The sequence below is a fragment of the Neophocaena asiaeorientalis genome, unplaced genomic scaffold (genome assembly GCF_003031525.2).
Source record: "Neophocaena asiaeorientalis asiaeorientalis breed wild unplaced genomic scaffold, Neophocaena_asiaeorientalis_V1.1 scaffold170, whole genome shotgun sequence".
NCBI lineage: Eukaryota > Metazoa > Chordata > Mammalia > Artiodactyla > Phocoenidae > Neophocaena > Neophocaena asiaeorientalis.
Genome location: NW_020172463.1, coordinates 1820748 through 1841996, shown reverse-complemented (window position 1 = coordinate 1841996; position 21249 = coordinate 1820748). Strand labels below are relative to the sequence as shown.

At 39.2% G+C, this 21249-nt stretch overlaps 2 protein-coding genes across 3 annotated transcripts in view; both read left to right on the top strand.

Annotated features, from left to right (window-relative positions):
- The window catches only part of MAGI2 (membrane associated guanylate kinase, WW and PDZ domain containing 2), a 1308856-nt gene that overhangs the window by 1032539 nt on the left and 255068 nt on the right, over positions 1 to 21249 (top strand). The window lies entirely within an intron of this gene.
- Positions 4704 to 20552, top strand: LOC112395043 (putative Polycomb group protein ASXL2). Its single transcript, XM_024738091.1, is given in 5 exon segments — positions 4704 to 4968; positions 5020 to 5677; positions 5679 to 6758; positions 19205 to 19310; positions 20425 to 20552. Coding segments are annotated over 5 exon segments (2133 nt in total). The 5' UTR covers positions 4704 to 4807.

Here is a 21249-nt window from a genome sequence, read left to right as displayed (position 1 = left end):
AAAAAAAAAAAAAAAAATACAGTCATTTGGTACCGAAATTAGTGCATAAAACCATAATTTTATATCCTAGGGATCTTCTGCATCATAGCATTTTTCTAATAAGCTTCATTAATATTTGGCAGTATGTCTTTTATTTAAATGACTTGATGACAGTTTCAAAGGCAAGAACACTGTAGATAGCACTTTATTTTATGCCCATAGTTGGAATGTGGACAAGAAACCAGTGTCAACTAGTGAAGCAGTAGCCAAGTGAAAATGGATTTAAATTTGAGAAACAATGAGCTTATCAAAGTGCTGTTATTTTAGATGCCACCCAGTAGGAAAAGTAGACAATGCAACCCATATTCTACCATGAGAAATGCTTTGCTTGAGTTCATCATTAACATTACTGATGATTAGAGGGAGAGAAGGGTTTGGATGAGGAAATAAAAGAAAATCTGACTTGGGCTTGCTTGCCCTTAGAGAGGCCTGCTAATTGGCCTTTCAATTAACTAAGGAGAAGCCTTTCAAGTCTTTGGTAGCAGTGAAGTGGAACTATATTAGCACATCCACTTCCTCTTTTTTTTTTAACAACTTTATTGCAGTATAATTGCTTTACAATAGTGTGTTAGTTTCTGCTGTATAACAAAGTGAATCAGCTATACATCCCCATATCTCCGTCCTCTTGCGTCTCCCTCCCACCCTCCCTATCCCACCCCTCTAGGTGGACACAAAGCACTGAGCTGATCTCCCTGTGTTCTGCGGCTGCTTCCCACTAGCTAGCTATTTTACATTTGGTAGTGTATATATGTCCATGGCACTCTCTCACTTTGTCCTAGCTTACCTTCCCCCTCCCCGTGTCCTCAAGTCCATTCTCTACGTCTGCATCTTTATTCCTGTCTTGCCCCTAGGTTCTTCAGAACCTTTTTTTTTTAGATTCCACATATATGTGTTAGCATACGGTATTTGTTTTACTCTTTCTGACTGACTTCACTCTGTATGACAGTCTCTAGGTCCATCCACCTCACTGCAGATAACTCAATTTCATTTCTTTTTATGGCTGAGTAATATTCCATTGTATATATGTGCCACATCTTCTTTATCCATTCATTTGTCTCTGGACACTTAGGTTGCTTCCATGTCCTGGCTATTGTAAATAGAGCTGCAATGAACATTGTGGTACATGACTCTTTTTGAATTATGGCTTTCTCAGGGTGTATGCCCAGTAGTGGGATTGCTGGGTCGTATGGTAGTTCTATTTTTAGTTTTTTAAGGAACCTCCATACTGCTCTGCCTATGTTTTCCTCTAAGAGTTTTAGAGGGTCTGGCCTTACATTTAGGTCTTTAATCCATTTTGAGTTTATTTTTTGTGTATGGTGTTAGGGAGTGTTCTAATTTCATTCTTTTACATATAGCTGTCCAGTTTTCCCAGCACCACTGATTGAAGAGGCTGTCTTTTCTCCATTGTATATTCTTTCCTCCTTTATCAAAGATAAGGTGACCATATGTGCATGGGGTTATATCTGGGCTTTCTATCCTGTTCCATTGATCTATATTTCTGTTTTTGTGCCAGTACCATACTGTCTTGATTACTGTAGCTGTGTAGTATAGTCTGAAGTCAGGGAGCCTGATTCCTCCAGCTCCATTTTTCTTTCTCAAGATTGCTTTGGCTATTCAGGGTCATTTGTGTTTCCATACAAATTGTGAATTTTTTTGTTTCCACTTCCTCTTTGTGCAACTCTCCCTTTTGAAGGTAGAGTTAACAGGATTTGCTAATGGAATAGATGGATGTGGTAAAAAGATACCAAGGAGGAATTCAAGGAGTTGTCATCAACTGAGATGGGGCAGACTATGAAAGGAGCAAGTTGGGCAAAGGGAGGAGTGTTAGAAATGGAGAGTTAGTTTTGAAGCTCATACATTTGAAATGCCTTTTAAATTTCCAAGTGGAGATATATTGAGTAGACAGTGGGGTTTTTAGTCTGAATCTCAAGAGAAAGGTCACAGCTAGAAATATAAATTTGAATTTATCAGTGTATAGGTGGTATTTAAAACCATGGAAGTAGATCTGATCACCAAGAGAATTAGTGTGATTTAGACTAAAAGCCACTAACATTCGCATGATGTTTTACCATTTACCAAGCAATTCCACATCAGCTGGAAAATTGCAGGAGTTAAGATTACAAATCTAAGATGGACTTGAAAAGTGACTGAAAGGCTAAGAGTAATATGAGAGAGAATGCTGACTGCACAGTGCTTTACAGATGATTGAATTTGGAGGATGAGGTTGTTAAAGACAGCCCCAGTTCCTTCATTTGAAGGGACTATAAATATGTGGAGGTGGAGAGCGGTCATGAAGAGGGATGATGATAACTACTATTTTGAACACGGTGAGTTTCTGGTGCTTTAACACTATCCATATGACGTAGGAGAAGGAGGGGGCTCTTTGCCAAAGTCAAGCCCTATTTATCCTCAAAAGTCAGTTCAAACATTACTTCCGGGCTTCCCTGGTGGCGCAGTGGTTGAGAGTCCGCCTGCCGCTGCAGGGGACACGGGTTCGTGCCCCGGTCCGGGAGGATCCCACATGCCGCGGAGCGGCTGGGCCTGTGAACCATGGCCGCTGAGCCTGCACCTCCAGAGCCTGTGCTCCGCAGCGGGAGAGGCCATAACAGTGAGAGGCCCGCGTACCGCAAAACAACAACAACAACAACAAAAAAAAAAACACATTACTTCCGCCAGAAAGTCTTCTCCTCCCAGTCTCCTTGGTCTGAGTCAGGGTTTTTCCTTTCTCATTGCCACCTCCACACACTTAGGATTGCCTGCTTATTTGTCTGTGTCCCACTGAATTCCTTAAAGAGAGGGATTTTATCTTTCATGCTTGTGACCTCAGCACATTGGACAGTGCCTGAGATGGATGGATGGATGGATGGATGGCTGGATGGCTGGATGGATAGCAGCAATGAGAACCCAACTGAAGCTGTTTACATTAGTTTACAGTAAAGACAACCAGTGTGGTTTTGTGGAGCTCAGAATGGAGAGGGCAGAAAGTACACTACAAGTCAACTACAGCTTGATCTCAAATAGCATCTGTTCTGTATGAAGTATTTTTCAGGTCACCCGGCCACCAGCTTGAGACATAAAAATATGAAATATTCACCACACTGAAAGACTTGGTGACCAAATCAAGTTCCCTAGATGTTTGGGGATGAAATTAAGTATATTAAAAACTGCTCTCTGAAAATTTGTCCTCTGTTTTAAGAATGGGATGAAGGCATTTACTAGAAAAATGAGAACTTTTGCATAGACTTCTATGTTCAGCATCTGGATATAAAGTGGAAGACAGCTATGCTCACCACTGTACCACCAACACAGAGCTGAAGTTAATGCCCTAATGACTTGAACCCTGGACCATCACATTTAAAATGACTGATCCTCTATTTACTAAGCTACTCAGAACAGATGTTGTTTAAGGGTACAAACTTGCAATGATTAGTAAGTAAATCCTTGAGATCTAATGCAAGTATAGTGAACATAGAAACATTGTATGACATTATCAAACTTTCCAAGAGACTAATTCCTACCTTACAAGAATTAATGAGAATTAATACATATAAAGTGATTAGTCCAGTGCCTGACACGATAAGTTTTAGTTATCATCATCATCATCTTTGGTTATTTGTGATAAGCACACTTCCCAACTGAGATCAGGCAAAAACCCATTCAAAAAGCAGGAAGTTGGGCTTCCCTGGTGGGGCAGTCGTTGAGAGTCCACCTGCCGATGTAGGGGACGCGGGTTTGTGCCCCGGTCCGGGAAGATCCCACGTAAAAAAAAAAAAAAAAAAAAAAAAAAAAGCAGGAAGTTAAATTTTGTTATTCTTTTCCAAGTGGCTTTAGATAATATGTTTTTAGTGAAGAAAACCTGTAAATGCATAGCAGAACAGATAGAAGGTTTGTAAGGCAGTTACTCCCAGGTATGTGACATTTCCATGTAAAATATCTTTGCCATGTTCCTTGGGGAATTAATTCTTCTCTTGATGCTAAATCACAGCTCTGTATCCACTATGGTTTAAATGTGGAAAGTATAGAAAATAGCTTATTCATATCAACTTCCCCCTCCCCCATTTTTGATGTTTTTGATCAGTATTGATTTTCTACCTATGAATAAGCTTCATATTAATTACCTGTGCCACCAGAGACTGTAAAGGACGTCTCCTAAGCTCTCTTGTTACACATATAAAAATTCATAGATAGGTACAACATGAAATTTCATGGTGTTACTTTCAGCCTTTTTTTCAATCAGCAGTCCCTAAACTTTTTGATCCTTGATTGTCTTTGGCAGTACGTATAGTGAAGCCTGTAGATCCTTCTCAGAATAATATTTCTAAATGCATAAAATAAAATATGAAACTATCTGTGATTTCTATGGGTAACAGAGTCATAGCGTCTGCTATGCTACTGTTGTTTGTTGCAAACATGTATTATTGAAGGAAATGCTATTTTCATGGAATATTTTAGTGAGAAAGCAAGAATATAAGGAAATAAATCCATCCTTAATAGTATATCAGACATGACCGTAGCGGCTGCCTGTACAGTAAGGACCCAATATGGCAGCGGCGGTAGCAGTGGTAACGGCAGCAGGAGGACCGGCCGCCCCATAGACCGCCCCCCGCACACCACCCCGCCGCTTCCTCTGCTGGGGTGCTCCTCCGGCCTGACTTTCCCTTTCTCCCATCTTTCCCGGCACCGCGGGAAAAACAGCGCAGGGCAGAGCAGGCAGGGAGGGCGGCCGCAGCCCGGACACGGGAGCCTCCCAGTCAGTTCAAGACCTGACATGAGGGAAAAGGGCCGTAGGAAGAAGGGCAGGACCTGGGCGGAGGCCGCCAAGACGGTCTTAGAAAAATATCCCAATACACCCGTGAGTCATAAAGTAATTCTTCAAGTTATCCAGAGAGAAGGGCTAAAAGAAATCAGACACATATCAAAATCCTATCAGTGAGTGACAAGTGAACACAAGCTCAGGGCTCCCACTGATTCTGCATGAAGAAGTGGAACTTCCCCTCTTGCATGCCTGAATGCAAAGCTGCACACAAACTCCCGAGGTGAAGAGTGCATCTTCTCTAAGGTTCCAGGTACAATGGGAGTGTATACTTTGAAGGAAGATGCGCCGGATGGGGTGAAAAAGCTATCAGAAGGTTCAGAAGAAAGCAGTGATGGTCAGTCAGATTCCCAGAGTTCTGAGAACAGCAGCAGCAGCAGTGATGGTGGCAGCAACAAGGAGGGAAAAAAGAGCAGGTGGAAAAGGGAAGTATCGTCTAGACTGTCACAGCCATCCTCTCCTCAGTCAGGCTGCCCATCACCCACCATTCCAGCAGGTAAAGTCATTTCTCCGTCACAGGAGCACAGCAAGAAGGCACTAAAGCAGGCTCTAAAACAGCAACAGCAGAGGAAACAGCGGCAGCAGCCATGCAGGCCAAGCACGTCCATCTCCTCCAACCAGAACCGCTCTCTGAAGACTGTCAAAGCAGCCAGTGACTCTGTACCTGCCAAACCTGCGATATGGGAAGGAAAGCAGTGTGACGGACAGTCAAGCAGCCCTCAGAACTCCAACTCTAGCTTTTCTCCTTCAGTTAAAGTGGAAAATCCTTTGCTAGGCCTGGGAAAGAAGTCATTCCAGAGGTCTGACAGGCTTCACACAAGGCAAAATGAAGAGGACTAAAGGTGCTGAAATTGATGTTGAGACACCAGACTCCATTCTAGTTAATACAAACCTACGAGCACTAATCCACAAACACACCTTTTCAGTCCTTCCTGGAGATTGCCAACAGCAACTGCTTCTACTACTTCCAGAGGTGGATCGACAGGTTGGTCCAGATGGTCTGATGAAATTAAATGGCTCAGCCCATAATAATGAGTTCTTCACTTCAGCAGCCCAAGGCTGGAAGGAAAGACTTTCAGAAGGTGAGTTTACACCTGAGATGCAGGTGAGAATTCGACAAGAGATGGAGAAGGAGAAAAAAGTAGAGCCTTGGAAAGAACAATTCTTTGAAAGCTACTATGGTCAGAGTTCTGGCCTGAGCCTTGAAGATTCAAAGCAATTGACAGCTTCACCCAACGATCCCAAAGTAAAGAAAACCCCAGCTGAGCAACCAAAATCCATGCTTCCTTCAGAGGCCTCTCCTGTCAGTATAGTCTCAGTAATTCCCCAGTTACTGTCTAAAGAAGAAGTACTACAGCTGCCATCACCAGTCAGAAAAGAAGAGCATGAAAGCCAAGATGAGATGCAGCCAAAGTCCAAATCCCCAGAGCCCCTACTTTCCTCAGCTCCCAATACAGATGAACCTAGCAGCGTTCCTCCCATCGAGTGCCCAAAGGATGAGGCTCTCTTGGAGCAAAAGCCAGTGGCCTCTGCTGAACAGAAGTCTGAGAAAGAGAATCATCTCACTACAACTTCAAGTTATAACAGAAATGAAAGCCAAGAAGCTTTAATTACATCCCTGAGCAAACCCAAGAGCCCTGGGGTAGAAACAACAGTAGTGAAGCCCATAGTAGAAGCAGGTCTACAGGAGACCACTATGAAAGAGCCTCCATCAACTCTGGCTGATCACAGCCCAGAAAGCCTCAAGAGGAAGTCTTCTGTCACCCAAGAAGAGGCCCCTACAAGCTGGGAGAAAAGACCACATGTCACTGAGAATGGCCAGCACCAGCAGCCATTTCAAATCTCCCCACAGCCTTTTCTCAGTAGAGGGGACAGGTTCCAGGTGCAGAAAGTACCACCTCTCAAGGTAAGAGAGCAGGAAGAATTGAAAAAGAAAGATGGTCTGAACACTAAGTTTTGGGGTGTACCTACTAATTTTTAAATATTTGTGGTATTTCTTAATGCAGAAGCAGTTGTGTATATTTGATATGCATGTAACTGTGGTCATACATGAGCAAAATTATTAAGAAACAGGCATTTAGAACTGCATCCTTATATGTATACATATAGCTGATTCACTTTGTTCTACAGCAGAAACTAAGACAGCATTGTAAAGCAATTATATTCCAATTTTAAAAAATCATAAATAAAAAGAAATAATATATCAGTCAGAAGTGCTGCGAAGACAAAGCAGAATTAGGGAATAGAACACTCAAGGAAGGGCTGAGGTCAGGACATTTCAACAGAGACCTCAATGAAATGAGGCAAGGCATACCAGGCAGAAGGAACAGAAACCTCTACGGGCCTCAGCATGCACTGTGCTTGGTCTGTTGAGGAAGAGCAAGGAGGCCAGTGTAGCTGGAGGACATAAGTTAGGGTTATGGGGTTGGGGAGAGAGCAGAGGCTGGACATGGAGGACCTTGTGGGCCACAGTAAAGCTCCTGGATTTTGTTCTAAACATGATGAATAACCGTTTAGCAGAAGAATAAAGTAATAAGATTTATATTTTTTAAACACTGATCTGGCTCCTGTGGTGAGAAGAGACTGTCAGCAGAAAAGGGAGAAGCAGAGAGACCAGTTAGGATACTACTAGAGTAGTCCAGAAAAGAGATCATGATTCCTGGGACTAGCGTAGCAGCGGTGGTGGTGGTGAGAGGAGGGTAGGTTAAGTACATACTTTGGAGGTAGCCATGACTGGATAGATTTTTGGACCTTGAGAGTGAGAAAGGAGAGATCAAAGATGGCTCTGAAGTTTTTGTCCTGGATGGTGGTTTCAGTTACTGAGAATTGAAGACTCAGGGATAAGCAGTTTTATACATATTAAGTTTGAGATGACTTATGGGACCTTCTGATATTGAGTAAATAATTGAGCCTGAAGTTTTTAGGAGAGATTGTGCCTGGAGTTATAGATTTGGGGGAGAGTAATTGACATATGGGTGATGTTGAAATACACGGGATTGGATGAGATCATCTATGAAATAAGTAGAACAGAGAAGAGAAACAGTTGCAGAAAGAGGATACAGACGAGGACACTAGAAGGAACAATCAGTAAGACTGAAAACCAGGAGAATGTGGTGTCCTGGAAACCAAGTAAAGGAATTTCTTGAGGGAGATAGTGATCAACCATGTGACATGATGCTAAAGAAGTTGAATAAGACCTCACACCTTCAGTGGTCATGTGAGATTCTCTTAACTTGGATAGAGGCTATCTTGCCTTCAACGGGTGAATACTGACACCAAATTTATAGTTTTCTTCCCTACATTGGCCTAAGAGACAAATAGAGGCACATATAGGGATGTATTCACATAGTCTAGTCGATCTTATGATTATAGTCAAAGTACACAAGGACTTACAGATCAAAAGTGGAAGCAGCTGGGAAAAGAAATAACAAAGTCAGATTTATCAACATGATCTTTCTGATACTTTCTCTAACCAGCAACATGGATACCATCCCTGAGCAATTGTTGCATTATTAAATAGCATGATCAACTGTACTTACATAAATATTAAAGTATTGTACAAAAACTAAAAGTTATAGAGAGGGAATAGAGAGGTATAGGTAGAAAGGCAAAGTAACATGAGGGTTATTATTTTATCTTTTTTTTTTTTTTTTTTTTTTTTTTGGGTTTTTTTTTTTTTTTTTTTTTTTTTTTTTTTTTTTTTTTTATTATTTTATCTTTGACAAAAGATATTCAACAGATAAAATGGGTGACTGCCTTCTTTAAAAATAATAGTGTATTCTATTCTAATGAGCTAGAATAGTTGAAAATACATATATCCCATGCAGAAATATTATCCCAGAGCCTTGTTTACTATAATGCAGTATTTGGAACAAAATATCCATTCATTGGTCTCAGTAATTAAAGTACCAAAAGAACTTCATTAAATTCAATTCAACCTTTTAAGTTTGATTACCATATAACCAAAGAGTGTAAGTTCCTTAATCAGAGGAACCATGCCTTATACTCCTTCTAATGCTTAGCATGGTACTGAGCACATAATAGAGGCTCAATAAATACATATTTGTTGGTTGGTTAGTTGGTTGGTTGGTTGATTGGTTGGTTGGTTGTTTGGTGGGCCGCCTGCTTGGTTGGTTAGCTGATTGATGGCATTGTGGCAAGATTTCAGTGCACACTAAGTTAGAAAGAGAAAGACTGTATTTGCTAAGTGTTTCCAAACTTGTCCTAAGATCTTATGCCTTAGGCAAAAAGTATTTCCAAGTGTGAAGTTTATTTATCCAACAAACATTATTGGTTCCTTATAGTATTAGACTCTGATATGAAAATGAATATGAAACACAGTACAGAATTAACAACTTTGGAGTTCCTAGCCATTGAAAAGATTATGGCCCTCATATGGAAATCAAAGTACAACTCATGCTAAATAATGAAACTAGGATGAGAACACCTGACAATGTTCCTATTTTTTCCTTGATGACGATTTTGATGCCCCCCTCCTTTCTTAGAATATATTAAAAATAAAATTCTTTCTCTTAAAATTCTATCTCCAAGGTACTATGCTTGTTCTATTGGTTAATTAAGCAATAATGGCACAGAATCTTCGCCCCTGGAAGTTCACAGTCTAGTGAGGGAAACACAAGTGTTAAAGTACAGTGTGGTAAGAATGATGCATAATTGAAATATTTACAACACACTAATAAAACATAGAGAAAATGACAAATATTGCCAGAGAATTAAAACATGGAACCTGGGAAAAGAGAAAGCATTAAAAAGAGAGATGTGTGTATTATCACAAAGAACTTAAACAGTACATAATTAATTTTGAATTAATATTATTCTGTTTATATTGATGTTTAATGGGAAAATATGAATAATGGATTAAATTTGGAGCAAGGCATGATTTTATTATTTAAACATTATTTTTCGTGTAGCCTATTATTACATTGTAATGTTAAATTTATGTACTGAATTTGCCTGTCTCATGGTAGAAGGATTCCCACTGAAATTATCCATCTCATGAAATGAACAAAGCATTGTTGGATTTACAGTCCTGGCACTGTTTCCTCTTCTGTTTATTTAGTGGCTTCATTTATTTAGGACAATAAACCCCCACTGAAAATTGCGCCACTTGGATTTATTTTGCACATTTATTTTAAGGAAAGGAAGATAGTGTTTATAGTAGTTTCTTCTCTTTCTTGTATCTAAATGATAATTTGGATACCTTTGTTAAGTCTAGAGCACATCCTGATAGCAAGATGTTTTATACAACTCACCTCAAATCTGCAAACTGTGAAAATACTGTAGATTACTGATGCTTTTTTGATGCTGAATCTATCAAAATTGTCAATTAGTAGTCACTCTACTTAAGATAGATTAGCTTCTATGTTATATAACAAAACATAACAGTCACGCATGCGCGCACACACACACACACACACACACACACACAACATTCTCTGTAAAAAATAAAATAACACTTTTAAATGATTGCTGTGAAACCAAAATTACTTTTCTAGCCTGTATGATTAACAGGAAGAAACTATATAGCTGTAGTCTACATTACAATCCTGCCTTATAGGCTTAGGAAATATATTGGTGAAAGTTCATTCAGGTTACTTTTGAGAACTACTTTAATTTGTTACTAGTCATTTATGCAGGTTCCCTTTATGACTTAGAAATACAAATTTTTGAAAGCTAAAACTTCTCATTGCTGTTTTAACCACGCCCTGTCATGCTGCCTGTAAAATATGGTAGGCTTGACCTCAAGTCTTAGAGATTGTCTGTTCCAGCCCCTTCATCCTTTCTTGGTCTACTTGATATGCTTCTCCTCCATTAGACCCAATATTTCTACTAGGTGCTGACTAGACACTCCACCTTGCAAACACCGTACATTCATCCTGCCCCTCTCCACAACTTCTCTGCTTCCTGAATTCTCAGTCTAGCCTAATGGCATGACTGTGGACCCCATTTCTCAAACTAGAACCTAAACATTGGTTCCCAAAACTTCTCCTTCTGTCTTAACTCCATATTCAATAAGCTTTGACAATTCCTCTTCAGAAAACTGCTCCTTTTCTTAGCTTGGTTCAGGACCTCATTGTCTGTTACCTCAGTCAATGCACTAGCCATTCTAAGCTGCAGTCAAACCCTAACTTTACCTGAAGACTTATCTTTAAAATAAGCTGATCACGCCACTTCCCTCATATAAATCTCTCAGGATTTATAAAACAGACAAAACAATTCCTTAGCTTGGAATACAGTATCTTCTACTCTAAAGTCCCAGTGTACCGTTGCAGCCTTATATGGCAGTAATTTCATTCCACCTACATTGAACTCTCTCAGCTTCCCTTTCATGAAACCTGTCTACTTGGGTATAAAACCCACATGAGCTCTGATGTTCATGAATTGTGCCTGCTCCTTTCATTTTTATAAAATTTTTATTTCTTTAATTTTTATAAAATTTATTTATTTATTTTTGGCTGTGTTGGGTCTTCGTTGCTGTACGTGGGCTTTCTCTAGTTGCGGCGATCAGGGGCTTCTCTTCATTGCGGTGGCTTCTCTTGTTGCGGAGCACGGACTATAGATGCCTGGACTTCAGTAGTTGTGGCGCAGGGGCTTAAGCGGCTCCGTGGCATGTTGGATCTTCCCAGACCAGGGCTCAAACCCACGTCCCCTGCATCAGCAGGTGGATTCTTAACCACTGCACCGCCAGGGAAGTCTCCCTGCTACTTATTCTAAACCAGTTATGTCAACAATTTCATACTTCTCTTCATCACCAATTCCTGATTGCATTTCTCCCTGACCCCATGATTCTTATTCTAGTTCCCTCCTCATCTTCTTGCTCCTTTAGAACCAGTTCTTGGTTCTTCTTCTCCATCTCTGAGCTCTGGCTTCTCACCTTCCTCTTGGCCATTTCAGCATATAGCTTTCCTATAAATACTTCCCCTAGAACTCCCAGGATGCTTCACCTCAACACAGATTTTCATAATAGTCATCATCTCCCAATTTACACTAATCCTGCAAGTGAAACCCAGACCACGCCTTGACTTTGCACCAGGTAGAAAGAATGCCTCGCCTCGGAATTCCTATCCCTCTGCCAGATTCCTTCTCTTTGCCAGATTCCTATTAATGACACAGCAACATGTCAATTCTACTATGACACCTCCCCTGAATTCTTGAGATAGTAATTTGCAACCTTCCTTATATACTCCCAAGATATCTCATCATATATTCTATATAACACCTACCCTTTTCTATTGTAAAATATCTGGCTCCCTAGTAGATGTTAAACTTCTTGTGGACAAGGATAATATCTTAATGAAGCATGGATATTTCAAATCTCCCTTAAATCCTTTTCAAATATGGGGATAGAGAGGGAGGAAGAAAGAGGGAGAGAAAAAGAAGAAATTGTATTCCTTTTAGTGTACAGAGTGGCTTTCATTTTTTTTTTTTTGCCTTGACCACGATAAGCAATACATGTTACCCCAAGAACTCAGTACACAGTCACACACATATGCAGACGTACATGCACACACACAAGAAAACTGATATAAAAAGTTTCAGGGTACTTAGTTTACTAATGCAGTGCACGGTATTCCATTATTTTTAACATTCATGTTGACTACTGAATTGATTTTGAGAGCAACAGTGTATTGGAATTACTTAGGGGTCTTTTAAAAAAAATGGATCCATGCTTGAGTTCCAGCCCCAGAAATTCTGATTTAGTTGTCATGAGTTGTGACCTAGACTTAGAAATTTTTAACAGCTGTCCAAGTATTTCTAATCTGCAGGCTAGGGAGTGGACTGCAGAACTGGAACCTTGCTACTCAGACTATGACCCATGAACCTGAGAATTTGTCAGAAATGCAGAATCTTGGACTTCACTGATCGGATGTCCTGATCAGAAACTGCATTTTATCTTAAGTCTTATAAAAATTATTTTAAATAGTACTGTATATATTTAACGTGTACAATATGATGTTCTGTAATATATATATAAACAATTCAAGTCATATATATATATATATATATATATATATATATATATATGAATGGATTACTACAGTCAAGCTAATTAACATATTCTCCCACATAGTAACCTTTTTTTTGGTTGCTTAGAATTTCCAGTATTTTTAAAAAGTACTTGAAATTTAAGGTCAACATTTTACTAAAGTATGGCTACTCTGGAGATGGAGCATATTTTAACAATAAAAACAACATACATTTGATTTGGCAGTGTGGCATAAAAGAAAAAAGCTTATTTAAGGCTTGATATAGTTTTGGCTGATAGTAATAATACAATTTAAATTTTAAAAGGAGATATTTTTGTCTTTAAAAAAATGCACCATTGGGGCTTCCCTGGTGGCGCAGTGGTTGGGAGTCCGCCTGCCGATGCAGGGGACATGGGTTCGTGCCCCGGTCCGGGAAGATCCCACATGCCGCGGAGCGGCTGGGCCCGTGAGCCGTGGCCGCTGAGCCTGCGCGTCCGGAGCCTGTGCTCCGCAACAGGAGAGGCCACAGCAGTGAGAGGCCCGCGTACCGCAAAAAAAAAAAAAAAAGGACCATGTTCCACACTTACTTTTAAATTGACATAAAATTTATTTAGAGTGAAATGCACATAACTAGAATGTACAGTTTGATCTGTCTAAAGACATATACCCATATGAGGCCACCAAAGTCAAGATATTAAATATTTTCCTCCTCCCAGTGTTCTTGTGTCCCTGTACAAGCAATCTGCATCCCACATAGGCAAATTGTGCTCTTCGATCACCATAGATTAGATTTGCCTGGTCTGGAAGGAACTTCCCATCAATGGAGTCTAAATTTATAAATGTATCTATATTGCTGTACATATCAGTAATTTATCATTTCATATTTCTGAATAATATTCCATCACATGACTGTGCCTCAATCTGTATATTATGAATATAGCTGTTATAAACATTCTTGTCCATATACAAAAGAAAAGAACAGAAAAAGACACTGCATTTTAACAAGCTCCCCAAGTGATTTGTAAGCCCATTAAAGTTTAGGAGGCAGTGTTCGGCTTAGAAGACAGGAAGTCACTTAAACATAATGGTTAGAAGTACAGGCTGTGAGTGACCGTGGGCAAGGTACTCACCTCTCCATGCTTCAGTTTCCCCATCTCCCAAACAAGTACATAACAGTATTATTTCCAGTAACAGTGACAGTATCCTCTCCATAGGGTTTCTGTGAGGATGAAATCAGATAATATATATTAAAGGTTCTTCACAAAGCCTGGCACATAGCTGGGCACGTAACATGAATAAAATAAGCATCATCTATTTGTATTATCCCCAGTGCCAGCAAAATGACTGGCAGATAGTATGCATTCAAAAGTTGCGCTCTTCACTTACTGAAATGGAGACTCAGAGAGGCAAAATAATTCACTAAAGTTTTGTAACTTGTTGACCAAAAATCTAGGAATACAAAGGAGTTCTAAGAATAGACCTAGATTTCTTTCAATGCCTCATCCAGTCTGTCGGCCCTGTGGCTAACAGTTTCTAATTTATAAGGTTTTGGTACTTATTGGAGTGCAAGTTTCACTAAACATCTCTGTGTAGTTTCATGTACTGAAACAGTGGTTTCAGTGAGTTTATTTTGCCCTGGCTCATAAAAGCTATTTTGGAAATTGTCAGAGTTACTTGCAGGCTATTAAGCCATTTAGAGGGTCCACAGCCAGTTGGCCAAAACATGTTTATCCTCCGGCATCTGCCCATATCTATCAGAATTTAAACTGTAAAGTGTGCTTTTTAAAATTGTAAATCATTTTAATCTTAGTGTGTATTTTCTACACGTATTTTGGAGTGTAATTCAGAACATGATTTTGCCCAGAGAATTTCCTGGCCATTAGCTTAAGCAGTACAGTTTTTGGGGGGAGGTAGGTCCCTTAATTAATGGACACACCAGTGGTTGATTCTGCTCGCATTTTGATGATGAGCTGCCAGATTTCTCCAGTGATAACCAAACCACAATTGGAGTGAAAATAGAACTCATGTACTGAGCTAGTGACCTGCTCCATAGCTCAGGGAACTTTTTATTCCCTTTTGCCTGAAAAATCATGTTTGAATCAACTGGGGAAAGAATACATGAAGAGAATATTACTACTTCAGAAGATCAGCCAGATACTGATAAATACATTTTATTGACTTCTGGCCAAATAAGCATGACCAGCTTCTCCAGACAGAAAACGAAGGATTCTCAGAAGATGAGCTGCACTTTCCTTCGCCCAATCAGGGATGGAGGGGAGCAGAGAGAAGGGGACACAGGAATAAAGGTGTATTTGTCAAAAGTTCCCATGGATAGAGCAGCCTAGATTGGATAGCAACTTAAGAATAAAACTGCACAGTTCTCTAATTATTTTAAAATAGAATTGGCTATTTTTCAGTTTTAAAATGTCAAAAGAGAACTAGAAATTGGCTCTTCAAAAGTACATTTAGTTGGCAAGAGAGTCCAGGCTGAATATCAGGCTTAAAACTGCAGCAGCCAGGTGAATTATATCCTAAATTAAATGACCCTCAGGGCATCTTAGCTGCAGCTAGGACCTGAAGAAGAGAGAAGCCAGGTAGGAACCGATGAACGTAAACTGACAGGCATGAGCCAGCAGAAAGGAGCCTGACCCATGGTTCCTTGTGCAGATCCCTCTGAGTGGGGAGAAAGTCATAGTGTCTGTGTCTTGTGTGTGTGTGTGTTTGCGCGCATGCACTGGCTCATGTGCACGCCCGTACCCGTGTCCAGAGTGTTCCCTCCCATCGATGCTACAGTTATAGTTTAAGTGAATACAGACACAGTGCAGAAGAAATTCTTGCTCTATTGGTTCCAAGGGCAGGAGCTGTCATTAACTGAAAGAGACAGTGCTTAACTACTATCAATAAGGAGACGGAAAACTGAAAAGCCTAAGACTCACCTCACAAAGGGCACATGAAGGAGTCATCAAACCCAACAGCAGTCCTTAAACACCAGCTGAAAAATGGTGAGTTTGCAAGCTTCAGAGTTGCTTCTGGGAGAGCTGACAATTTCAGCTGGAAGCAGAGTGCTCTCTAGGGTAGGGCAAAGTGTAGTAATGCCCAGGATAGTGTGGGAGATTTGGAAGAGCTCCATGATGCTGCAGGAGTAGGTAGTAGATGTGATTTTGAGCAGCTATCTCCTTTGGGGAGAAGAAAATTCCTCCTTTAGTTAAACCCAAGGCTCATTGCTGTATGACCCACCCACAAATACCCCCTTCACAAAAACAAATTTGTGGGTACTGAGGGAGGTGGTGGTTAATGGTAGACACCAAATATGTATACATTTACTTTAAATCCAGGAAAGAATAGGAAAGAGCCACTGAACTTCAGCTTTTCCAGTTTATAACATATTGTCTATAAGAGACGTGCAAAATGCAGGAATCTGTTTCAGATTTCCTAAGAGGATCATCCTACCTGAGTTCAAATATATCTGACGATGAGGAAGCGAAGGGCGAAAGGAAATGTGTATTTATTTAATGCTCACTATGTGCCAACATATAAAACGTTGTTTAATCCTCCTAAGAGTCTTATGAGATATAGGTATTATTATCTCCATTTAAACAGGTTAGATTCGATTGAGACATTAAATAAGTTCCAAGGACACCCAGCACTTAAGTGGTGGAACCAGGTATGTAGGACTCTTAATTCCATTCCTTAAAGCCTTGCCACACCTGTGGACAGTCATGGACCACAATAATGGCATCTCTGGAGCTTGTTAGAAATACAGAATCTCAAGTCCCACCCCAGACCGACTGGATCAAGAATTGCTTTTTAACAATTTTTAACAGGTGATTTATAGGCACATTAAAGTTGGGAAGCACTGCTCTAAAGCTCTGAAACCCATTGTCTTCCCACCACTCCCTAAGTGAGATGGTTCGCCCCATTATGGCAGAGCCATAACTATTAAAGGGTCTTCCTTAACTTGAGTCAAAGTCTCTTTCCTGGTAACCTATACCTGACATCCTTCAGGGAGTCAACAGGTGTCATTTTATTGTATTTCATTTTCATTTTCTAAAATCTAAACTCAACTCTTAGCACCTATTAAATTTCATCTGCTGGTTTCATTCTGTTTTCAGTCTAAGATCCTTTTGAATCCTGATTCATTTCTCCCAGATTTATAATTTATATATCTAATGGGCATACTTTCTTGTTATTCATATGATCTATTGGTATTTTTTTTAATTCTGTATATACATACATGTACATTAAATGCAGTTACTCATAGAGTCCGATGGCATGGTGACATTAATCCATTTATGAATTTATGTGGGTTCTGCTATTCAAAAAACTATAAATGGTGGTTGCCAGGAACTGGGGGGAGGGTGAAAAGGGGAGGTATTAGAGCATACAAAGTTTCAGTTAATACAAGATAAATAAATCCTAGAGATCTACTGTACAGCATAGAGCCTATAGGTAACAATGCTATGTTGAATCCTTTAAAATTTACTAAAAGAGTAGAACTTATGGTAAATGTCCCTATCACAAAATAATAATAAATAATTTTCTGTACATAAGAATAGTAAATAAAGAGGAAACTTCTGGAGATGATGGATATGGATTATGGCATAGTGATGATGGAGGTGATGGGTTCACAGGTGTACACATCTCCAAACTCATCAAGTTGTATACATTAAATATGTAAAGCTCTTTGTATGTCAATCATACCTCAGTAAAGTAGTTTAAGAAAAACTATAAATTATCAGAGGTATTTTCCAGGTCATATTTCTCTAACTTACCTCCATCAAGAGTTTTTTGTTAAATGTCTTGCTAAACTCAAAATGCTCTATGTCTATGGAACTGTTCTAATAACCTTATAGCATAGAGGAAATAAGGTAAACTAAGACTGATTAATTTTTAGTCATCCCATGTTGGCTTCTAGTAATTATTCATTTCTTTTCAAAGTGCTCATGAATAACTTTTCTAACACGGTTCTAAAAGGGTAACAAATGTTATTTACCTGTTCGCAGTTTCTAGAAACATTTTCTCCTTTTTAAAAATGGGCCACCTGCCTGGCTTTCATGTTCCAAGATTTCTTCCATTCATTCTCATTTCTTAAAGAATTCTCACTGTGAGTTCTTTCAAGAGTTTAAACCTGGAATACTTGGAATCAGAAGATGTGGGTCTAGTTGTGGGTCTAGTACAGGCTTAATTGCTTAAACAACAGGCTTAATTGCTTTAAGCAACAATCACTTCATCTTTTCTATACAATAGACACAATCATCTTCCCGATAAGAGCTGGTATGTGGGAAAGTATTATATAAACTATGAATTGTGTATAGTACTATTGATAGTATTTGAAAAACTTTAGAATATAATCAGTATCCTAGAAATGTAAAACTCATTTCGTGGTTGATACTCTCTTACTTTAATATACCCTGTCCTAGTTCTGATACCACCTGGAGTCTTTATGCCAAATTCTTTCCAGAGGCCAATGAAGCAATGCTACTTATCTTGCCATGACCTTCCTTTACGACAAAGGTTGGCAAACTATGACACATGGACAAATTTGGTCCACTGCCTGTTTTTGTAAATAAAGTTTTATTGGAACAGTCAAACACATTCCTTTCCACGTTGTCTATAACTAGTTTTGTGCTAGAGTGTCAGAGCTGAGTAGTTGCTACAGAGACATATAGCCCATTAAACAAAAGATACTGTCTGGCCACTTCCAGAAAAAGTTTGCTGACCCCTGCCTTAGACTATAAGCTTTAGAAAAGGAAGACTGTGGATATATAATTTTCTGTACACAATTCCTACTTCAGCTCTGTGCTTGATTAGGTAGGAAATAAATTCATTTTTAAATAATTCCTTTAACAGAATCTTGTGACCTAAATGAAATCTTATTCTAAAACGGTGCAAAAGGATTTGATAAAGCTGGATTAGGATATTTAGCTAGAAAATCCTGTTGATTTCGAACCGTGTTGATCTAAAAAAAAAACAAAACAAAAAAAGGCCAATCCATAATGCTTCTGTTTGATTTTCAACCTTAATAAGTCCCAGATATTAAACAAAAATGTATCTTTTATGATTTGATGCTGATGTCAAACTGAGCATCAAATCCCATTGCCTGGCAAAGTACATATTAGTGGAAATAATGTAGCAGGTTAGGCTGAATCCCAGCTTTAATGTAAGATATGCTCTGGATTTTCTTTTAAAATAATTTTTCTAGCCAATGTGTTTTCATAATATTTGAAGATTCTAAAATTTAAGTACAGAGAAAAAGTTATCCGAAATTAAGAGTCTCAAGAGTCAAAGTCTGAAACCACTTTGTTTTCTGGGCCTTTTTCAATAAAGAATTTCAGGACAAAGTACATGTTATTCTGTACGACAGTCTGTTAATTGTTTCCAAGAGAATAATAACAAGCTGTCCTTGAAAAGAATGGCTGGCAGTGGAATTAGTTCTAGAGACTTTCAGATAGCATTTGCCAAGAAGCAAGGTCAGTCCGATAATATGTCAAACACATCCTTTATAACCTAATGAAATAAAATAAACCTATAAATTATGAAGTGCATGGTGGCTGAGTAGCCTGACCACTGTTTTTAAATGTTCTCATTAGCATTTAATGTCTATAATAAATGACTAAATTTTGTGCTTCTCTGAAAGGATATTTTAAAATTCATGAAAGCAATACCCTCCAGATTGCATGGGAGTGAACAGCTATGAAATTCTTCTGTAGAATCATGATCTAGCTTGAGTTGTACTCAGATAACCAATTAAATCATGTCTCAGAGTCTTCTATAGAATACATGACTATTCCAAAGTGGTTATTGCTGTAATTTGTAGTATCTGTAATTGGCCTAAAAACAATAAATCTGTTCCAGCAGAGTAACCCCAAAGACCTCAGTTAAAGTGAACATAAATAGGGGAAATTGATGAAAAATATACCCTTTTCTGAATGCTAAAACTGAAGAATAATTATTTTTTATCTTTCACCTAAAAATAACCAGGTGCTTAACCCAGCATTAAATAAATGTCTCAATGCCACAGTGCAATAAATGTTTAACATTTAACAGATGAGTAAACTAAGATTGTATCTAAAACAGAGAACAAGAGAAGAATTTAAATACAAATACACACACACAGTATACGGCATGGTGTGTCACTTGCCTACAGAGCAGTAGACTTATGCATACTAGTTTGTCTACTCGGGGTGGCTTAAAACAGCCCCTGGGGAAATGTTTTTAGACTATATCTAATCTAAATTATTCAGACATAAGCTGCATCTCTATGTGTTTAACTGAGAGATCTGATGCCACAACGTGAGTCAATAGGATATATAACCCCAGGACTAATGAATTGTGATTAAAATCAAAGCATGTGATTTTATGCAAGATTTATGCTGCATTAAATAAGTAAAGGAGGGAAAATTTGTATGAAACCACCTCCCCTGTCACATATCCCCTGCCCCAGTCACTGACCGCCACTCTAATCTTCATTTTCCTTCAATAAGTTTAATAAATGAATTTAAATAGATAGCACTGTGTAGTGTCAGAAATAGGAGATCAGAACTACTCTTTTCAGTTAAGTTTGAGCTTTGATCTCTATATCAGTGTTCTCCAGAGAAACGGAACTGGTAGGAATTCGCTTACGAAAATCTTGGTGCCTCACAAATTGGAAGTCCTTAGGGCAGTCGGGCAGGCTTCAAACTCTGGGACAGGAGCTGATTCTTCAGTCTTGAGACAGAATGTTTTTTCCCTCAGGGAAACCTCAGTTTTGCTCGTAAAGCTTTTCAGTTGATTGGATGATATCCACCCAAATTATCAAGGATTATCTCCTTTACTTAAAGTCAGCTGATTATAGATGTTAACCACATCTACAAAATCAATGCCAAGATTAGTGTTTAACTGAATAACTGAGTACGATAGCCTAGCCAAGTTGAAACAAAGCTATCATAATCTCCTTATGAAAAGAAAAAAATCTTCCACATCTGTGTAGTAATTTGAGTAGTAATCTCTTCTTTAGTTTGTATTCCTTAAGAGAGTTTATAAAAATCATGTAGATCCAGATATACAAAACCCAAGATGAGGAGTTTGGACAATTGAAATATTTGAATGACAAGCTTTGCTTGTCTGAATTAGTGGGGCAGACAACCTCAGTGCACTAGACATCGTTTCTCTGCTAGTCCCAAACCTGGCCTTGAGGAACAGCAGTGCCATGAAACCACCAGCTAATTAACGGCATGCTGTGTGATGACAGCATGGAAAACTGAGAAGTGTTTATTTTATTTATTTTTTTTTTTGCGGTAAGCGGGCCTCTCACTGTTGTGACCTCTCCCGTTGCGGAGCACAGGCTCCGGACGCACAGGCTTAGCGGTCATGGCTCATGGGCCCAGCCGCTCCGCGGCACGTGGGATCTTCCCGGACCGGGGCACGAAC